This window comes from Ammospiza nelsoni, chromosome 3 (assembly GCF_027579445.1).
Source record: "Ammospiza nelsoni isolate bAmmNel1 chromosome 3, bAmmNel1.pri, whole genome shotgun sequence".
In the NCBI taxonomy this organism is placed as follows: Eukaryota; Metazoa; Chordata; class Aves; order Passeriformes; family Passerellidae; genus Ammospiza; species Ammospiza nelsoni.
In genome coordinates this window covers 114,576,075-114,594,515 of record NC_080635.1, presented here as the reverse complement: position 1 = coordinate 114,594,515, position 18,441 = coordinate 114,576,075, and the positions used below count along the sequence as shown (strand labels likewise).

Below are 18,441 nucleotides of genomic sequence, written 5' to 3'. Positions count from 1 at the left end.
ATCCCAGAACCATGGGATTGCTCACCAGGATCCCAGAACCATGGGATTGCTCACCATGATCCCAGAACCATGGAATTGCTCACCAGGATCCCAGAACCATGGGATTGCTCACCAGGATCCCAGAGCCATGGAAATGCTCACCATGATCCCAGAACCATGGGATTGCTCACCAGGATCCCAGAACCATGGGATTCTTCACGATCATCCCAGAACCATGGAATTGCTCATCACAATCCCAGAACCATGAAATTGTTGGAAAAGAGCTCTCAGAGCACAGAGTCCAGCTCTGAACCAAGCCCAGCTTTTGGGTTTAAATGAAACACAGCTAGATTTTGGGTGAACATCAACACCAGACTCTGAAGCCCTTCAAAGTGCTCAAATATGAGATTTCCAGAGCTTCCCAGCCAGGCCCTTTGGCTTTCCCAGGGCTCCTGGGGACTCCCTGCCTTGGTAGCCAGGAAGCACCAGTGCAGCTCTGTGAAGAGGCAGGAGAGAGCCACAGCCCTGCCCGAGCTGGCATGGGAGATGCCCCACACAAAATCATGGAATCACTGCATCACAGGATGGTTTGGGTGGGAAGGAACAATAAAGTTCACCCAGTGCCACCCCTGCCATGGCAGGGACACCTCCCACTGTCCCAGGGTGTCCCAGTGTCCAGCTTGGCCTTGGGCACTGCCAGGGATCCAGGGTGGGCACCCTGTGCCAGGGCCTGCCCACCCTGCCAGGGAACAATTCCTCACTCCCAATATCCCCTCCATCCCTGTCCTCTGGCAGTGGGAGCCATTCCCTGTGTGCTGCCCCTCCATCCTTGTCCCCAGTCCCTCTGCAGCTCTCCTGGAGCCCCTTCAGGGCCTCTCCTGCTCCCTGGATCCTTCTCCTCTCCAGCCTGAACAATCCCAGTTCTCTCAGCTGAGGGATCATGGAGCACCTGCAGCCACCCTCCCCCAGGCAAGTGGGATTACAGGGTCACAGGGATGACAGGGATCCCCCCTTCCCATGGATCCCCTGCCTGTCTGGAAGGCAGCCACAGGATCCAGACTGCCAAGGGCACGGGGACACCCTCTCCTTTCCAAGCAGGCTCTCGGGGCACTGGGACAGGCACACGTGTCAGGGCACAAGGACACTCTCTCCCTGCTGCTCAGCTCACGTGCAGGGACCATCCTGACTGGAGGGAGTGTCCCCCCCTCTCAGTGCCAGGTCACAGGGACACCCCAGAACTGCTCAGAGGTTCCCACAGTGTGCAAGGACTGGCACACAGGTTCCCACAGTGTGTCCCTGTGCAAGGACTGGCACGGCAGGATGTCCCCCACAGGGACACACAGCCCCCAGAGACCCCACGACATGGGGGGACAGACCTTGGGGACCTGCCAGGGATCCCCCGTGTGACTCCCAGGCCATCGGGACAAATCTCTCACGTAGGGACACCTTCCACCCCACAGCTGCCCCGGGGATCCTCTGTCCCTGTCCCAGTCCTCACAGCCCCTTCCCTGGGAGCTCCTCACAGCCCTCACGGCCACAGCACCCGAGGAGCCTTTCGGGACACCCAGACCCACCCAACCCCTGCTCCAGCACCAGGAAATCCTCTCTGGGATCCCCTGTTCCTCACCCCCTCAACACCACCCCGACCCCCGCCCATTTACTGCCCTGTTTTCCCAGCTCTCAGCGCCCCTCTGCCCTCACCTCTCAGTGCCTCCTCACCGTCCCCCCAAAACTCACTTCTCAGCGGGCCCCATCCCACGCCAGTCCTCACTCCCCGAGCCTTCAGTGCCCCCTCGCTGTCCCCATGCCCGTCAGCGCTCCCCTTCCCTCAGTGTCCCCTCAGTGCCCCTCCGTTATCTCCGTCCCTTACTCCTGACTGCCCCCGTCCCCCGGTGCTCCCCTCACGCGGGGGACACCGCACGCCCTCCCCGCCGTCCCCTCGCTCACCGCGGGGCGGGGTGTGCCGCGTCGGGCCGGCCCTGGCGGCGGCCGGGAGGCGGCCGAGGCTGCCGATGGCTCGCACCGCCGCCGCCATCTTCGCCGAGGTCGAATGAGGGAGAGGCCGCCGGGGGCCTGCCCGCGCCCGCCCCGCCCACGCCGCCCCGCCCGCGCCCGCCCCGCCGCGCTGCCCGCGCGCTTCGCCGCCGCCAACACAACGCTGCCTCCTTCTCCTCCGCTCTTCGCGGTGTCTCGGGTGTTTTCAAACCGCGCCGAGCCGGAGCGGATTGCGGGAGAAGCCGGGGTAGGGGTGAGAAACGGCGGCGGAGGGAGAGGTGTGGGTCAGGCGTAAGGCGGTCAGCCCGGAGAGTGGGAGGGACGCGGGGCCCTTGGTGAGTGGCGGCGCGGCGGCGGCAGAGCGGGGTGAGGGCGGAGGTGAGCGGCGGGAGCGGACGGGAGGGGACAGAAAGGGACAGGAGGGGACAGAAGGGCACGGAGCGGTCACGGGCTCCGTCCTGGGTGGACGGGAGTGTGGGAAAGGTGAGACGAGTCGGGAGTCAGTCCCGGGGAAACGAGTGGGGGGTCAGGGGTAGGCGGCTCGGTCCGGGCTGGAGCAGAGGGTCGGGGGTCGGTTCTCAGTAGGCGGGGGAAGGATGAAGGGAGGCCGGGGGGCGGTGCCGGATGGACGGGGAGACCTGAGGGGAGTCGGGGGGTTCGTGCCGGGTGGACGGGGAGCAGTAAAGGGTGTCGGGGAGCGGTACCAGATGGACGGGAAGACGTGAGGGGAGTCGGGAGGCTCGTTCTGAATAAAACTGAGGGGAGTCGGGGAGCGGTCCCAGATGGACGGGGAGCAGTGAGGGGACTCGGGAGGCTCGTTCCGATGGACGGGGGAAGAGTGAAGGGAGTCAGGGGGGTTCGTTCCGAATAAAAGTGAGGGAAGTCGGGAGGTTCGTTCCGATGGACGAGGGAAGGAGTGAGGAGAGTTGGGGGGTTCGTTCTGGATGGAAGTGAGGGGAGTCGGGGGGTTCGTTCCGAATAGAAGCGAGGAGATTTGGGGCGTTCGTTCCGGGTGGATGGGGGAGACATGAGGGGAGTCAGGAGGTTCGTTCAGAATAGAAGTGAGGGGAGTCGGGGGGTTCGTTCCGAGTAGGAGTGAGGGGTTCATTCCGGTGGACGGGAAGGAGTGAGGGAAGTCGGGATTTATCCCAGATGCAAGGGAGGGGAGTCGGGGGGCTCGTTCCGAATAGAAGTGAGGGGAGTCGGGGAGTTCATTCTGGATGGACAGGGGAGCAGTGACAGGAGTCGGAGGGTTTGTTCCGGATGGGAGTGAGGGGAGTCGGGGGACTCGTTCCGAATAAGTGAGGGGAGTGAGGGGTTCGTTCCGGTGGACGGGGAGGAGTGGGGGGAGTCGGGATTTATCCCAGATGCAAGGGAGGGGAGTCAGGAGGTTCGTTCCGAATAAAAGTGAGGGGAGTCAGAGGGTTCGTTCTGGGTGGGAGCGAGAGGAGTCAGGGGGTTCGTTCTGAATAAAAGTGAGGGGAGTCGGGGGGCTCGTCCCCGGTGGGAGTGAGGGGAGTCAGGGGGTTCATTCTGGATGGATGGGGTAGGGAAGGGCTGGGAAAAGATGAGGAGAGCCAGTCAAGGGGGTGAGTCCCTGATGGACGAAGGGCCCGAGGGGTTGGTCCTGGGCAGATGGGAGGTGTCGGGAGTCAGCCCTGAATGGACGAGGGGAGTTTGGGAGTGGCTGAGAGCAGCGCGGGTGTGTTTGGGGTGGGCGCTGGGAGTCCCGGGGTGATGGTGCTGAGCAGCGAAAGTGTCAGGGTGTATGGGGATGGGAAGGGAGCAGGGGCTGTTCATGGAATTGGGGATTATCCTGAGTTGGAAGGGATCCCTGAGGGTCACTGAGCCTGGCTCAGCTGTAGAATCCAGGCAAATCCTGGCTCTGCAAGGAGCTTTGCCCCGGTGGTTTGTGCAGGCAGGGCTGAGCCCTTGGGGTGCCAGGGGAGCATAAAAAATGAAGGGATTTGGGGCATTTGAGGGGTGCAGGAATGGGGGTGCAGTGTGGGAGGGAGGAGGTTACACCTGGGAGAAACTTCTGTCAGCTAGGCAGGGAAAATTTAGGGAAAAGCCTCATTCATGTGTGGGGAGGGAGGTTGGCACAGGTGGAGGAGGAGCAGGATGCCCTGGAAAGGTTTGGTTTTGGGATCTCTGTTGGCAGGAGGAGCCTGGGGCTGGGAAGGGGCACGTTCCAGGTGTGGAGCTGCAGCTGGGAGGTGTCAGAGGGGGTGACTGGCAGCTTGTGCTGAGTTTTGGGGAGCTGCAGAGGGCTGGGTTTGGGACTGTGGGTGTTCCTGTGCCCCTCCATGGAAAAACTTTGTGCTTGGGAGAGAAAGTGCCAAGATTTGAACGCCAAAGTGTGACAGAGGGAGATGAATATTGGCACGGATCAAACAAATCCTGAAGCTGTGAGGGTCATCCCTGGGCAATAAAAGCTGCAGATAAGGGTTTGTTTGTAGGGAAACATGATTTGGGAAAGCTGCAGAGGGTTTTTGGGGGTGGAGGACCTGAATTTGCCACAGGGATGCACAGGAGGAGCTCCTGGTGCTCAGGCTGGCACCAGGGGCTGGCAAGGGGCAGGGGTGCCAAGGACACTGCTGGTGTCAGGAGGTGCTGCTGGCAGCAGGGCTGCCTGGGCACTGGGACAATTTTCCAGTGGGAAGTGGAGGAGCAGCAGTTGCTGGGAGGGAATTGAGAAGCTCACTGGGCAGTATTTATTCACAGGCTCTGAGCGTGCTGGGAGGCGATTCCTGTGCTGCTGCTGCTTCTGCTGCCCTTGCAGTGTGTGCCCCTCACCTTGCTGGCTCTGTGTGAGGCAGGCAGGACTCTTCCCTTGGGATTGTTCTGGACACAGGAGCTTGGACTGAGCCCAGCCTTTCCCTTTTCCCAAAATGAGTTCCATGCTGAGCTCTGCCCTGCGGAACCTCCCCGTGTCCTCAGCCTGGGCTGCTGGGGCCTGTGAGTATCTTTGGCTTTTGTTGGTGGGCATAAACCTCTGGGTGAAATGCTGGGTTTGGAATGGATGCTGGGATCTGAATCTGTCCCATTCTCACCTTTAAAAGGCTGACAGTGTTTATTTTTTAATCCAAATTACATTGTTGCCTTGTTTGTCCCTTCCTGCATCATATAGGGAGGAGTCTTGAGTTAACAGAAAGTATGTCAGGTTTCTGGACAGAGTAAACCACCCAACACAGGTGGTCAGGTGTCCTACAGTGACATTATTTGCTTTTCTAATCCTTCTTGCAGAGACTAGAACTGTTCCTAACATTTTTCTGGCTTTTTTTTTTCCCTTTCTTGTTTTCCAGTTACTCGATCACTCAGCTGCTCCTCGCAGTTCCAATCTGCAGGTAAGGGGAAAACACCAGAATCTCAGTGGGCCTGTGCTACACAGTTTTGGAAGCTTAAATCTTAGAAATGGTGCAGAATGCAGAGTGGTTCAGGTGCTCCTGAAAAGCTGCAAGCAAGGAAAACTTCAGGCAAACCAGTGTTTTCAGCAGAGTCCTCTCATCCTCTGAGTGCTGTTCCCAGTCTGCTCCTGGCTCCCAGCAGCCATTCCCAGTTTTTAGTCACAGTCCACAGGGAGTGTTTGGGGTGATCCATGCTCTGGGTTCACTGTGGGGGTTGCTCAGGTGACTCAGGCTTTGGGATTTTGGGAGCAGGCCTGGACAGCAGCTCCCCATTATTCCCTGGGCTTTGGGAAGAGCCTGAAGGAATCTCCAGACAGTGCTGGAGTTTTGTCCTGGCACTGACCTGTGGAATAATGCTGGGTCGTGACATCCCTTGTCTTGAACCTTGCCCACTGGGGAGAGAATTTCTTCCCATTAGGAAGAAATTTCTTCCCATGAGGAAGAAGTTCTTGGCTGTGAGGGTGATGAGGAACAGGCCCCATCCCTGGAAGTGTTCCAGTCCAGGTTGGATGGAGCTTGGAGCACACTGGGATAGCAGAAGGTGTCCCTGTCCATGGCAGGGGGTGGCACTGGATGAGCTTTGAGGTCCCTTCCTACCCAAACCATTCCAAGATTCCAGTTCAGGTGTCCTACCTTCCCTGCCTTTCACTTACACACCAAAAAAGGCCATTTTTCTTTATCTTCTAGAAATCTTTGCAGGATCTATATGAAAATTGCTGATATTCTTGTCACCATCGCTTCTCTCTTCACAGCCCAGCCAAAGACTAAGCAGAGCTTGGGCAAAAGTGGGGTGAAGAATGTGGTGGTGGTGGAGGGTGTCCGCATTCCCTTCCTGCAGTCTGGCACCACGTGAGTACCAGAGAGGAGTGAAACCCAGAAAACACCCCCTGACTTGCTTAAAACTCAACTCTTTCTGTGAAAAAATCTCTCTTGTTCATTTTAATGGAGTTATTCTTGGGCCTAAAGGCTCAGGAGGTGCCCTGAGTTGGGCTGCTGCAGTTATTGCAGTTTATTTAGTGTAGGAATGTGGTTTGAAGATGATTTTTCCTGTGTTTGAATCCTGAGAAGAGTAAGGATTTATGGAGCATGTCTAGAAAAGGAAGTTGGAGAATTGATAGAGATGAAGCAACAAGTTTGACAGAACTTGGCAGGGCCAAGAATCATCTGTAGGCTCTTCTTCCTGGTTTGTTGTGCCACCAAATCCACAGCTGAACTAGAACCACACCTGACTATCAGGATGGAGAAGGGATTTCTTTATCCCATCCCTGCTGCTTTTATGTGGGTTTAGTGCAGTAATTGCAGCCCCTCTGCCATGGAGCCAGGCTGGCAGAGGTGGGTGTGCCCACCTGGTGAGGAGAGGGATCCAGGGAGAGCTCAGAGCCCCTGGCAGGGCCTGAAGGGGCTCCAGGAGAGCTGCAGAGGGACTGGGGACAAGGATGGAGGGACAGGAGCCAGGGAATGGCTCCCACTGCCAGAGGGCAGGGCTGGATGGGATCTTGAGAATGAGGAATTGTTCCCTGGCAGGTTGGGCAGGCCCTGGCACAGGGTGCCCACCCTGGATCCCTGGCAGTGCCCAAGGCCAGGCTGGACATTGGGATTTGGATCCACCTGGGACAGTGGGAGGTGTCCCTGCCATGGCAGGGGTGGCACTGGATGAAATTTAGTGTCCCTTCCAACCCAAACCAATCTGTGATTCCTTGAAATGTTTGCTCAATGGATCATTTCTGGTCCATCTCCAGTTCTTGCTGCTCACAGGAGAATTCTGTCCTGATTCCTGTACTGACAATTTGCACTGATTTCTCACACCTCTGAGTTTCTTCCTCTGCTCTTCACCCTCCAGGTATGCTGATCTGATGCCACATGACTTAGCCAGAGCAGCACTGCAGTAAGTAAATGGAGCACTGGAAGGGCTCAGAATTCTTGTTAAACTGCTGAGGTTTCAGGGTTGCAGAGCCAAGGCTCTGGGCTTGGCTCTGAACAGCTCAGGTGCTTTATTTTTCCTGGCCTCCCTCCACAGCAGTGGGTGGCTTAAGCAGTGGGGTTTGTGTTGTTTTTTTGGGGTTTTCAGTAGGTTGGTGTTGATGCAAAGAGATGCTGATGGTGACAAATTTTAGTGAATTTGATTCCCAGCTGTAGCTTTCTAGACACAGACATCAGAGCTGCTGTTGAGGTGTGCTCACATCTGGTGGGAAAAACAACCTGGTCAACACAGAGGAAATGAAGTGACAACAAGGGCATTGAGCTAATTCTGTAATCCTCCTATTCTGAGGGTCATTAGCAGTGGGTTTGTTCTGTTGAGAGGCAGAGCAAAGTGCTCTGGAGAAGAGAGAGGGCTTGGAGAAGCCTGGAGATGGCTGCCCCATCCCTGGCAGTGCCCAAGCTTGGAGCACCCTGGGACACTGGAAATGTCCCTGCCATGTCTGAGGTGGCACTGGATGAGCTTTGAGGTCCTTCCCAACCAAACTCTTTTGGGATTTGATGATTCTGTGAGCCATTTTATGCAATGAGAGATGTAAGGACTATAAAGTAATTGCTTTAATGAAGTTCTGCAATGATTTATTGTGACATTATCACCAAGATTGATTGCAGCCCACAATCAGCTACACTTCCCATGGGACCCACATGCACATGAGATTTCTTCTGAGGGGGGAACAGTTGCCCTGTTCTGCAGCCAAGCTGGAGGAAAAGGATGTTGGACAAGTTTTTATTTATGTGATGCAAATTCCCTTTGTTTTGATCCTGTCCTTAGGGGCCTGCTGACCCGGACCAGTGTCCCAAGGGATGTTGTTGATTACATTGTTTATGGCACAGTTATCCAGGAGGTGAAGACCAGTAATGTTGCCAGAGAGGTGGGTTCTATGCAGCATTCTCCTGAGAGTCTGATTTCTGTAAATGCCCTGAAAATGATAGATCTTTGCTAAAAAATGATTTCCCATTATTATTGTTTGTCTATATATTATTTGAAAGTATGAAGTAGTTGTGTAGTATTGTCTGTTAAGTGAGTTCCTGGGACTATAAGGAAAATTATTTTGTGATTCTTTGCTTCCTGTTGAAATCTGCTACAGATTTATTTTAGCATTGTTTTTTATCAAATTTTTATATTTCAATGCTGTGGAGCCCCTACTTGATTCTTCCCTGCAAGGGAAAGTTTTGTTGAGGGTTGCTGATCCCTCAGCTCCTAAACACCAGCTGGATTGAGCACTTCCCCAATATCCTGGGAGGAACAGAGTGTGCTGTGAGGGTTTGTTTTCTTGTGGTATTTATTTACTTATTTATTTGAGCTGCCTGCTCAGACACAGCATTCTCAGGATTTGAAGCAGAGCAGCTTTGCTGCCCTCTTTTTCCAGCAGCCAGAAAACACAATTCCTGCATTATCCTCAGGAGTCATGTGCCAGGCAGCAGCCTGATCTTTGCTAACCTGCAGCCTCTGCACCTGGAGAAATCCATGATGTTACCTGGGCTCCCTGTGCAGCCTCGTGAGTGCAAGGCCTGCCTTTGGTCACCTGCCAGTCAGATGGGGCTGCAGGGTAATTTTAACTTGGGAACAACTGCTGAACTTTCAACTAGTTGGCCGCATCCCAAGTAGGGAAGGTCTCTGGGCTGCTCGGATGAGTCACTGCTCTGCAGTTTGCTGCTCTCTGTGAAGCCGCTCAGCCTTGTGCTGAGTGGTCTAAATCACCCTTTCACGTGTTGGCTTTACCAATAAGGTGAAGCAAAGTTAATGTTGAGTAGTTGGAGGCTCTTTTGATGTGTTTTTTTTAAAATGTGGGGTGTGATTTGTTTGTCTCTTTATTAAAAAATGTGGAGAGGCAGTGACTGTTCTCAGTGCAGCCTGCTCCAGAGCCTGGGGAGGGGAAGAGCTGCTGTCATAATTACTGGATGAAAACTCCATGTCTTTGTTGTCATCTCCACCTGGCAATGTGTGCTGGGCAGGGGGAGCTCTGCCTGGGAGCAGCAGCTGGAGGTTTAACCTCCCCTTTTGTTGTTGTAGGCTGCCTTGGGAGCAGGGTTCTCCGACAAAACTCCAGCCCACACTGTCACCATGGCCTGCATTTCCTCAAACCAGGCCATGACCACAGGTATGTGGGCTGCAAGAACAAGCTGTGGGGTTGAGAGGGAGCTTGGGAATTCTTTTATAGCCTTTATTCAACTGGCACTGCTTGTGAATGTAAAAAAAAACAACTGAAGAAATGCTGGAATGGAAGGAAAAATGGGATTTAGCCTGGGGAAAAGGAGACAGGGGGAATCTTGTGGCTCTGCACAACTCCCTGACAGCTGGGGGCAGACAGGGGGAAGTTGGGCTCTGCTCCCAGGGAATAGGGACAGGATGAGAGGGAACAGCCTCAAGCTGTGGCAGGGGAGAGTCAGGATGGGCATCAGGAGGAATTTTTCCCTGGAAAGGGTGGTCAGGCACTGGAAGGAGCTGCCCAGGGAATGGTGGAGTCCCCATCTCTGGAAGTGTCCAAGGAATTCCTGGAGATGACACTCAGAGCTCTGGGCTGGTGACAAGGTGGAGATCAGTCACAGGTTGGATTTGATGGTCTGGGAGGTCTTTTCCAACCTCGGGGATTCTGTGGAAGTTTTTTAGCCAACAAAATACAACATGAAGTGAGTGTCTGCTGTAGGCCTGCAGCAGCATCTCTGCCCAGTGTCTGTGATAATTTGGAAGGTAAAGACTGACCACGGTGAGAAATTTGCTCCTTTTATCTTTGCCTTAGCCTAACCAGGGCTAAAAAATGGAGACACAGCTCAAACTGCTGGGGCTTTCCTTCCCTCCCTGCTCTATGTGACAAGGACAAGTGGCAGCCAAGTGACAGCAGCTCATGTGTAACCCAGCCATGGCCAGGGGCTGCAGGAGGAGTGCAGGAGTGGCCAGGGCTCTGTTGGGGTGCCTGTTTTCAACTTCCCTTTTTCCCTGTTGAGGTCAGGATTGAAGGCACTCGAGAGGATGGCTCACATTCAGACTCAGGTGTTTATTATTTCTTATCTATGTTACAGTCTCACAGCAGTGAGTTCTGCAGTTCTTCACTAACAAGGCACAAAATGGCCAACCATCTCTTGGGCTAAATTATCCAATTAAGAAATGACACCTAAATTATTTTCACTTTTAACCCAATAACTAATCAGTCAAAGTCTGCAATGTGGACTTTGCTGTCCAATTACAAAACACCACCCAAACCCATGAAGGAGAAGGAAGAAGGTAAAGAAGGACAACCTGCCACCACCCTAAAACCTCCATCCTGCCCCATATTTATTACCATATTCTAAAACCCCAAACTCCAAGTTTTCCACCCTGTGATTTCACACATTTCTACCCCACTCCACACCCACAATCCCAGTGCTCTCAATCAATTCTGGAAGCTTCTCCACGGCCTCAGGTCAAATGCAGTGCTCCCTGGGGATCAGAGTGTGTCAGCACAGAAAGTCTGAAATTCTCAGCACAGAAAATCTGAAATTCTCAGCACCCAGAACTCCAGCAAGGGGGTGAGTGGCCCTGTCCTGGCAGTGTTCCTGTCCCTGTCCTGGCAGTGTTTCTGTCCCTGCAGGGGTGGGGATGATTGCAGCTGGCCAGTGTGACGTGGTGGTGGCCGGCGGCGTGGAGCTCATGTCCGACGTCCCCATCCGCCACAGCAGGAAGATGAGGAAGACCATGCTGACCCTGAACAGAGCCAAGACCCTGGGCCAGAAGCTCTCCCTCATTTCCAAAATTCGCCCTGACTACTTTGCTCCCGAGGTATTTTTTGGTTTTTCAGGCATTTAGATGTTTAGTGAACTGGTTTAGAGGGTGGGAACAGCCCTTGATGGGGAGGATTTAAGATGGGTGAGGTGTTTCCTGGTGTTCACCATGATCAATCTCTGTTCTCTGCCTTGGGTTAGAACACTGATTAATGCATCTCACAGCATTTGGGCCTCTGCTTTTTCTTCCCATGTGTTCATCTCTAGCAAACCAAACTTAGTGCTAAGCCTCCTTCTGCAACTCCTGGACAAACTATGCTGCAGATGACAGAAATAGAAGGTTTTTTACCCATAAATACAAAGGTTATTCTGAAGTGTCAGAAGCATTCTAGGGTCAGAGGAATTTTACTAGATAACAGCAGTAACCCCCTTAGTATTAGGAATATCCTCAGTATATCAATTTGATTAATTTGATTAAACATGCTTTACGATTCCTGTTCCTGGCCAAATCCTGCCAGGGGCTGGATGTCTTCAGAAAGCTGAACCATGGGGCTCAGCTCTGTGTGCTCCCAGGAGGGTTTTTGTCCCACCTGTGCTGACTCTCCCTCCCCGTGGCAGCTCCCAGCTGTGGCAGAGTTCTCCACCAGCGAGACCATGGGGCACTCTGCCGACCGCCTGGCCGCCGCCTTCGGCGTCTCCCGCCTGGAGCAGGACGAGTACGCGCTGCGCTCGCACACGCTGGCCAAGAGAGCCCAGGACGAGGGGCTGCTGCAGGATGTGGTGCCCTTCAAAGTGCCAGGTGACAGTGCCAGGGCCAGCCCTCGCTGCTGGGGGCAGCTCCAGGCAGTGCTGGGGGGCTGGGTGGGTTTTGTCAGGGTGTTTGTCCCTGCTGCAGAGCTGCTGGCGTGGGGAGGTGTTTGTAAATGGGATGACTGAAGGTGGAAACACAGAAGCATGGAATGGTTTGGGTGGGAAGGGACATTGAACATCACCCAGTTCCTGCCCTGACACCTTCCACTGTCCCAGGGTGCTCCCAGCCCCAATGTCCAGCCTGGTCTTGGACATTCCCAGGGATCCAGGGGCAGCCACAGCTTCTGTGGGAATTCCATCCCAGGCCCTCCCTACCCTCCCAGGGAAGAGATCTTACCCCAATATCCTTCCCCCTCATATCCTTCCCCCCAATATCTTTTCCCCCCCATATCCTTCCCCTCAATATCCTTTCCCCCCAATATCCTTCCCCCTCAATATCCTTTCCCCCCAATATCCTTTCCCCCCAATATCCTTCCCCCCATATCCTTCCCCCAATATCTTTTCCCCCCCAATATCTTTTCCCCCCCAATATCTTTTCCCCCCCAAATCCTTCCCCCAATATCCTTCCCTAATATCCCATCTAATGCTGTTGGAACCTGAAATGCAAGGGATTCTCAGAACTTTGGGCCTGTAAGCCAAGCTTAGAATTAAACACAGGATTTGATCTGAAACCTTAGAAACGACTTTGGGACTTAAGTGCTAAAAGCAAGAATGTGGATTTATAGTTTAAAGCAGAGACATGTTAAGCTAAGTGAAGGAAAATTTAGAGTTTTAGGGTTTAAGATATAGAAAAATAAAGTAGTTATAAAGGTAAACAAGGAGTTTAGAATGCAGTACTGTGGGTTTGTGTGTCATAACATGATTGGCTAAGAAAGCTTCCACTGTAGCACGAGTCCATAAGACGAAATATTTAAGGGTAAAAAACATAAATATCCTTGTTGGCAGTGTTTTATTGGTCAATAACTCCTTGAAAGGTCTTGTGACCTTCTGAGCCTTGCAGTGAAGATGTGAGCAGAACTCACCTTTCCTGCTTATGTAGAAGATAAGAAAAATAAACCACATCATCTAAAAAGCTCAGAGATCCCCTCTCTAACTCATTCAAAACTCCTTCAAAAATCCCCATCTAACCCTGCCCTCTGTCCTACCTTTACATATCTAAATTTTTTCTTGCCAAGCCCACATCTGTGTTAATGAACAAGGGAAAATCAGGACAATTGGCCATGGAATCCCCCTGCTCTTCCTCCAGGCAAGAGAAACCACCTTTATACCTCAGAATATCAACAACAAACACAAGCCCAACAAAATCCCAGTCTGGTAACTCAGATGCTGGATGGGAAGAGCTGGAATGTGGCAGGCTCCATTTCACCAGGCCTCACACTCCTTGCTGGGAGGTGAAATAATCTGGGGAGAACCTTCAAACCTGTGATGGTGTCTCCATCACCCCTCAGAGCCAGGGGACACACTTGGCTGCAATACCTGTTCATTTGGGAACTCTGATTGGTATCTTGGAGAAATATTCCTTGCAGATCCATGGTTCCTTGTGGTCTTTATGATAAAATTAGTACTTTCTCTTAACAGGCTTATTTAGCAGTGGATATATTTGGGTTTTCCCAGTGCTCTTTATTCCTCAAACTCAGCATGCAAATGTAAACTGATTCAAGGCCAGTTCTCCATTTAGGCTTTTTAACCTAAATTTAAATTCTTTTCTCAGCTGGGTTTCCCATGTGGTAATTTTTCCTATCAGTAAACAGATGGCAGCACTTTGTTTTTGCTGTCATCTGAGGAAAAGTGAGGTAGCTTCAATTTTTTAAGTGCTGTTTTTAGCCATGTTAAGTATCCTGATGCCACAAACACATTTTCCTTTTTTCCCCTCCTCACACTTGTCCTGAACCCCACAATTTTCTGATTTTTTTCCCCCCCTGGAGTCCTGATGATGAAATCCTTGTGCATGGCTGATTTTTGTAGTTGAAATGTACTTTTTTTTCCTTCACCAGGCAAAGACACAGTCACCAAAGACAACGGGATCCGCCCGTCCTCCCTGGAGCAGATGGGAAAACTGAAGCCAGCCTTTGTCAAGCCCTATGGAACAGTGACAGCAGCCAACTCCTCCTTCCTGGTAATTCCTGTTCCCAGCATTATCATCAAGAGGGGAGGACTGTGCACCTGACCCTCTGCCTCCCTTAGCTGGTATCATTGGGAATGACCCTTTTAATTTCCAGATTTTCCAGGTGAAACTTGGAACCACGTTGTAGTCTGGTGAATTTGGGTGTTGGATAGTTTCATTTTAAAAGCCATAACAAAACCCCTGAAGTTTTGGGATGTCTGACCTGTTTGCTTCTCTGTAGCTGCTTCATGAGGGTCAATCCTTGAAAAGCCCTTGGAGGGATTCTATCCCAGGGTGGGGGTTGGTCACGTTGTACAACTGAAGTCAGTGGGTTTAGTCTGGGTTCACAGAATTATGGAATGGTTTGGGTTGGAAGGGACCTTAAATCTCATCCAGTGCTACCCCCTGCCATGGGCAGGGACACCTTCCACTGTCCCAGGGTGCTCCAAGCCTTATCCAGCCTGATCTTGGGCACTGCCAGGGATCCAGGGGCAGCCACAGCTCTGGAGGGACAGGACCCAGGAATGGCTCCCAGTGCCAGAGGGCAGGGCTGGATGGGATCTTGGGAATGAGGAATTGTTCCCTGGCAGGGTGGGCAGGCCCTGGCACAGGGTGCCCACCCTGGATCCCTGGCAGTGCCCAAGGCCAGGCTGGACTTTGGGGCTGGTGATGCCTGGAAATAGAACACAAACTTTGCCAGACAACATTAGAATAAAAACAAACCTTTCCTTGAAAGCCTTCAGGTACAGAATGTGGCAAAAATCCACATCCTGAATGAGATTTGTACCATTTAATAAAAGGTGGGGCAGTTAGAATATCAGCCAATATTGTCCAATTAGAGGAGCAGTTGGTTAAGTGATTCCCCCCTGGCTTCTGCCCCATGGGAGCTCTCCTCCCCATCTCCTATCCTACCTTTATCATGTCTGTGATTACATGGTGCAAAATAAAATCTCCTTGGAGGAGTAACAGGAAAGACTAAACAACATTTTAGGAATGCATCAATAAGAGTTTGTTCACTGCTGGAAAAGCACTGGAAGTTATAGCAAAGCATTAAGCATTCTACAAAGCTACACAGATATAAAAGGTAAAAACTCTGAGCACTTGGAGCAAAGGGAGGTGTCCCTGCCCATGGCCCATGGAACTGGATATGATTTAAGGTCCCTTCCAACCCAAACCATTCCATGATTTGATGTGCCAAACACACAAGTGGGTTTAATAATAACTCACATTTTTGTCATGTGGTGAGCTTGGGGCTTGTATCATCCCAGAATTATTCTCATTTTTGGGATGGAAATGGGAGGACAGCTGAATGTTTGGGGTTACCAGCTTGTCCCAGGCCTAGCAGGGCTTTGAGGCTCCTCTGTCCTGGGTGGAACAGGGGAATTGTGCCTGTGGGCTGTGAGGAGGTGCTTCAGCACTGTGTGTGTGCTGGCATCACCAGTGACCATCCATCCCTCCAGCCACTCAATCCAGCAGCCTTGTCCTTTGGTTCCTGTCATTGTGGGGTGTCCTGAAGGCTCTGTTGGTTTCAGGTCCTCTTTTTCTGGGGGTTGTGGGGCTCGTTGTGGGCAGGTCCCTCACCCCTCACCTTTCTCCCTGCTCATTCCAGACCGACGGAGCGTCGGCGATGCTGATCATGTCTGAGGAGAAGGCCCTGGCCATGGGCTACAAACCAAAGGCCTACCTAAGGTAGGAGGGGCTGCTCCAGTGGCCTCTGCTCCTGCTTCCTTCTCCTCTGCCTGGCACTCACAGCCCTTTTCCTGCACAGGGATTTCGTGTACGTGTCCCAGGATCCCAAGGACCAGCTGCTCCTGGGGTAGGTGGAGATGGAGAACTCTCCCCACGGCCCCTGCTCCCACAACAGCCTTCTCCTACCATGATGGGGTTTTGGGAAGTGCCTCAGGAGATGTTAAATCTCTCCAGGCCTTCACAAGGTGGGAGAGCAGCAGTGGCAGGAACACCCAGGATTGCTGGGGCCCCTCAGCAATAGTTCTGGGGGCTGTGCCTCCCTTGGGCAGGGATGGGCCATGAGCCCAGAGAGAAGGATGTGACTGTGGAAGAGGGAGGATGGAGCTCACAGGGAACATAGATGCAAGACTGGTGTGTTTTCCCTCCTCCAGCCCCACCTATGCCACCCCCAAAGTGCTGGAGAAGGCCGGGCTCAGCATGAGTGACATCGATGTGTTTGAGTTCCACGAGGCCTTTGCTGTAAGTGCTCTAAAGCTGGGATGGCTCCCTGTGGCCACCTGCCTTGGGTTAGTCCCAATGTCACCCTCTCCTCCCTTGCAGGGCCAGATCCTGGCTAACCTGAAAGCCATGGATTCAGACTGGTTTGCAAAGAACTACATGGGCAGGAGGTCAAAGGTAAGGCACACTCAGGACATTTCCTGCTTGTCCTGCCCCTCCAGGCCCTTGTCTCCTCTCCAGCTCTCCTGGAGCCCCTTCAGGCCCTGCAAGGGGCTCTGAGCTCTCCCTGGATCCTTCTCCTCTCCAGCTGAGCACCCCCAGCTCTCCCAGCCTGGCTCCAGCCTTGGGAGCAGCTCTGGGGTCTCCTCTGGACCCACTTTTCTCTGCAGTTCAGTTCAACTTTGGGGTTCCTGGGCTCCCTCCTGCCCGTGCTGGTGCTGCACAGCCAGGCTCTGGCTCTGTCCTGTGAGGGGCGGTGATGCTCCTTGAGCTTGGCTTAGCAAATCCCAGTTTGTGGAGTTTCTTTGGGACATGAGATTTCCTTGGGCTGCTGTTCCCGTTGTCGACAGGAGGTGGAGATCCAGAGCCACAATCCCTGCAGAGGAGGGTGGTGAGGGCAGTGAGAGGGGCTCAGCCCTTGCACATGCAGGGCTCCCCTGAGGGGCTGCAGGTGTGGTTTTATCCTTTGGGGTGGTTTTATCCCCTCATCAGCCATCCTGAGCTGCTTTAGGCTGGATGTTGAGATTAGGGGGGATGAGGTGTCACCCCTTCCAGCCAGGTGACATGGGGTGTGTCCCTCTGTGTCCCTGCAGGTTGGAGCCCCTCCCCTGGACAAGTTCAACACCTGGGGGGGCTCCCTGTCCCTGGGACACCCCTTTGGGGCCACCGGCTGCCGCCTGGTCATCACTGCTGCCCACAGGCTGAAGAAGGAGGGGGGCCAGTACGGCCTGGTGGCTGCCTGTGCTGCAGGAGGGCAGGTAATGGTGCTGTGCCCCAGCCTGGGGAGAGGGAGGGACCTTGGGAGAGGGCAGGAACAGCAGGGCTGGTCCTGCTGGGACTCTGCAGTCCTGCTTGGTGAGCCCAGCTCTGGGTGCTGCGTGTTCAGAGCTCCCTCAGACACCTCTGGCTGCCCCCATCACCCCTCAGTCCTGTCCCTGTTCCCTGGGAGCTGTGGCCTCCTGGCAGGGACTTGTGCAGAGCCACAAGGTCCCCCCTGAGCCTCCTTTTCTCCAGGCTGAGCCCCTTCCCAGCTCCCTCAGCCCCTCCTGAGGCTCCATTCCCTTCCCAGCTCCCTCAGCCTCTCCTGGGGCTCCATTCCCTTCCCAGCTCCCTCAGTCCCTCCTGGGGCTCCATTCCCTTCCCAGCTCCCTCAGCCTCTCCTGGGGCTCCATTCCCTTCCCAGCTCCCTCAGCCTCTCCTGGGGCTCCATTCCCTTCCCAGCTCCGTTCCCTTCCCTGGACACGCTCCAGCCCCTCCAGGTCTCTCCTGGCAGGAGGGGCCCAGAGCTGCCCCCAGCACTGGAGGTGCCCCAGCAGTGCCAGCACAGGGGACGGGCACTGCCCTGGCCCTGCTGCCACCCCAGAGCTGGCACAGCCCAGGGGCCATTGGCCTCTGGCACATCTGGGCACACCTGGGCTCGTGTCCAGCTCATGTTCTTGATAGGAGTCTGTGTCAATAATAATTAGTCCTGTCTCTGTTAATGAGCCATTCCTGTGCTGTTTTGTCTCTGTCTGTCCCCAGGGTCACGCGATGATCGTGGAGCTCTACCCCCAGTAACAGCCCTGGCAGTGCTGTCCCTCCACCCTGTGCCTGGCGATGCCATTTCAATGCACTAATAAATCCTACACCCAATCCTTCTTGGAGAGGGGATTTGTGGCCTTTGTCAATCCCTTTTAGCTACTCAGCCAGTAATTTTTATGTAATGAGCACGCTCTATTCCACTTCCAGGAGAGGAGCAGTTAACACAGCTCTGAGTCTCTGCAGGCTCCCTGTAACTGTCTGATCCCTCTGGTAACTCTTCAGGATTTCTCCCACGGGGGAACAAAAGTTATTCCAAAGCTCTGGATGGAGGATTAAGTTTGGAGATCAGGAGCATGTGAAGGGAGGGGCTGAGAGGGGAGGTAATGCTGTGGGAGGAGCAGCTCAGTGGGGCAGTCCCAGGGGCTGAGCTGGGCTCTGAGGGGGCACTTTGCTCCACACTGTCCAAATGCTGTTGGAATGGGCAAATTGCATCTGACAAATGAATGTCACTGATGGAACTGCAATAAATCAGGACAAAACCCA

At 53.6% G+C, this 18,441-nt stretch overlaps 2 protein-coding genes across 4 annotated transcripts in view; one reads left to right on the top strand and one right to left on the bottom strand.

Moving 5' to 3' along the window:
* The window catches only part of HADHA (hydroxyacyl-CoA dehydrogenase trifunctional multienzyme complex subunit alpha), a 29,221-nt gene extending 27,185 nt beyond the window's left edge, over positions 1-2,036 (bottom strand). Inside the window, exon 1 of the mRNA XM_059469073.1 lies at positions 1,927-2,036. Coding sequence (XP_059325056.1) covers positions 1,927-2,014 — 88 coding nt within the window. The 5' untranslated portion in view covers positions 2,015-2,036. The remainder of the gene's footprint in view (positions 1-1,926) is intronic.
* Positions 2,037-2,289: 253 nt separating this feature from the next.
* HADHB (hydroxyacyl-CoA dehydrogenase trifunctional multienzyme complex subunit beta) lies at positions 2,290-18,441 on the top strand. Of its 3 annotated transcripts, none has more exons than XM_059469119.1 (16): positions 2,290-2,309; positions 4,699-4,932; positions 5,280-5,321; positions 6,134-6,230; positions 7,222-7,266; positions 8,131-8,230; positions 9,373-9,460; positions 10,928-11,115; positions 11,676-11,856; positions 13,862-13,983; positions 15,581-15,660; positions 15,740-15,787; positions 16,092-16,179; positions 16,261-16,335; positions 16,971-17,135; positions 17,899-18,441. In XM_059469119.1, exons 2-16 carry the CDS (start codon positions 4,866-4,868, stop codon positions 17,932-17,934), a joined length of 1,422 nt encoding a protein of 473 aa, XP_059325102.1. In that variant the 5' UTR covers positions 2,290-2,309; positions 4,699-4,865; the 3' UTR covers positions 17,935-18,441. The 3 variants fall into 3 exon arrangements, with proteins under 3 accessions (XP_059325102.1, XP_059325104.1, XP_059325101.1); XM_059469121.1 differs by lacking the exon at positions 2,290-2,309 and adding an exon at positions 2,333-2,352; XM_059469118.1 differs by lacking the exon at positions 2,290-2,309 and adding an exon at positions 2,366-2,457.

Coding starts and splice junctions, on each gene's coding strand:
- HADHB (XM_059469119.1), top strand. CDS start 4,866: ATGAGTTCCATGCTGAGCTCTGCCCTGCGGAACCTCCCCGTGTCCTCA. Junction 6,231..7,221: donor TTCCTGCAGTCTGGCACCAC/GTGAGTACCAGA, acceptor TTCACCCTCCAG/GTATGCTGATCTGATGCCAC. Junction 9,461..10,927: donor AAACCAGGCCATGACCACAG/GTATGTGGGCTG, acceptor CTGTCCCTGCAG/GGGTGGGGATGATTGCAGCT.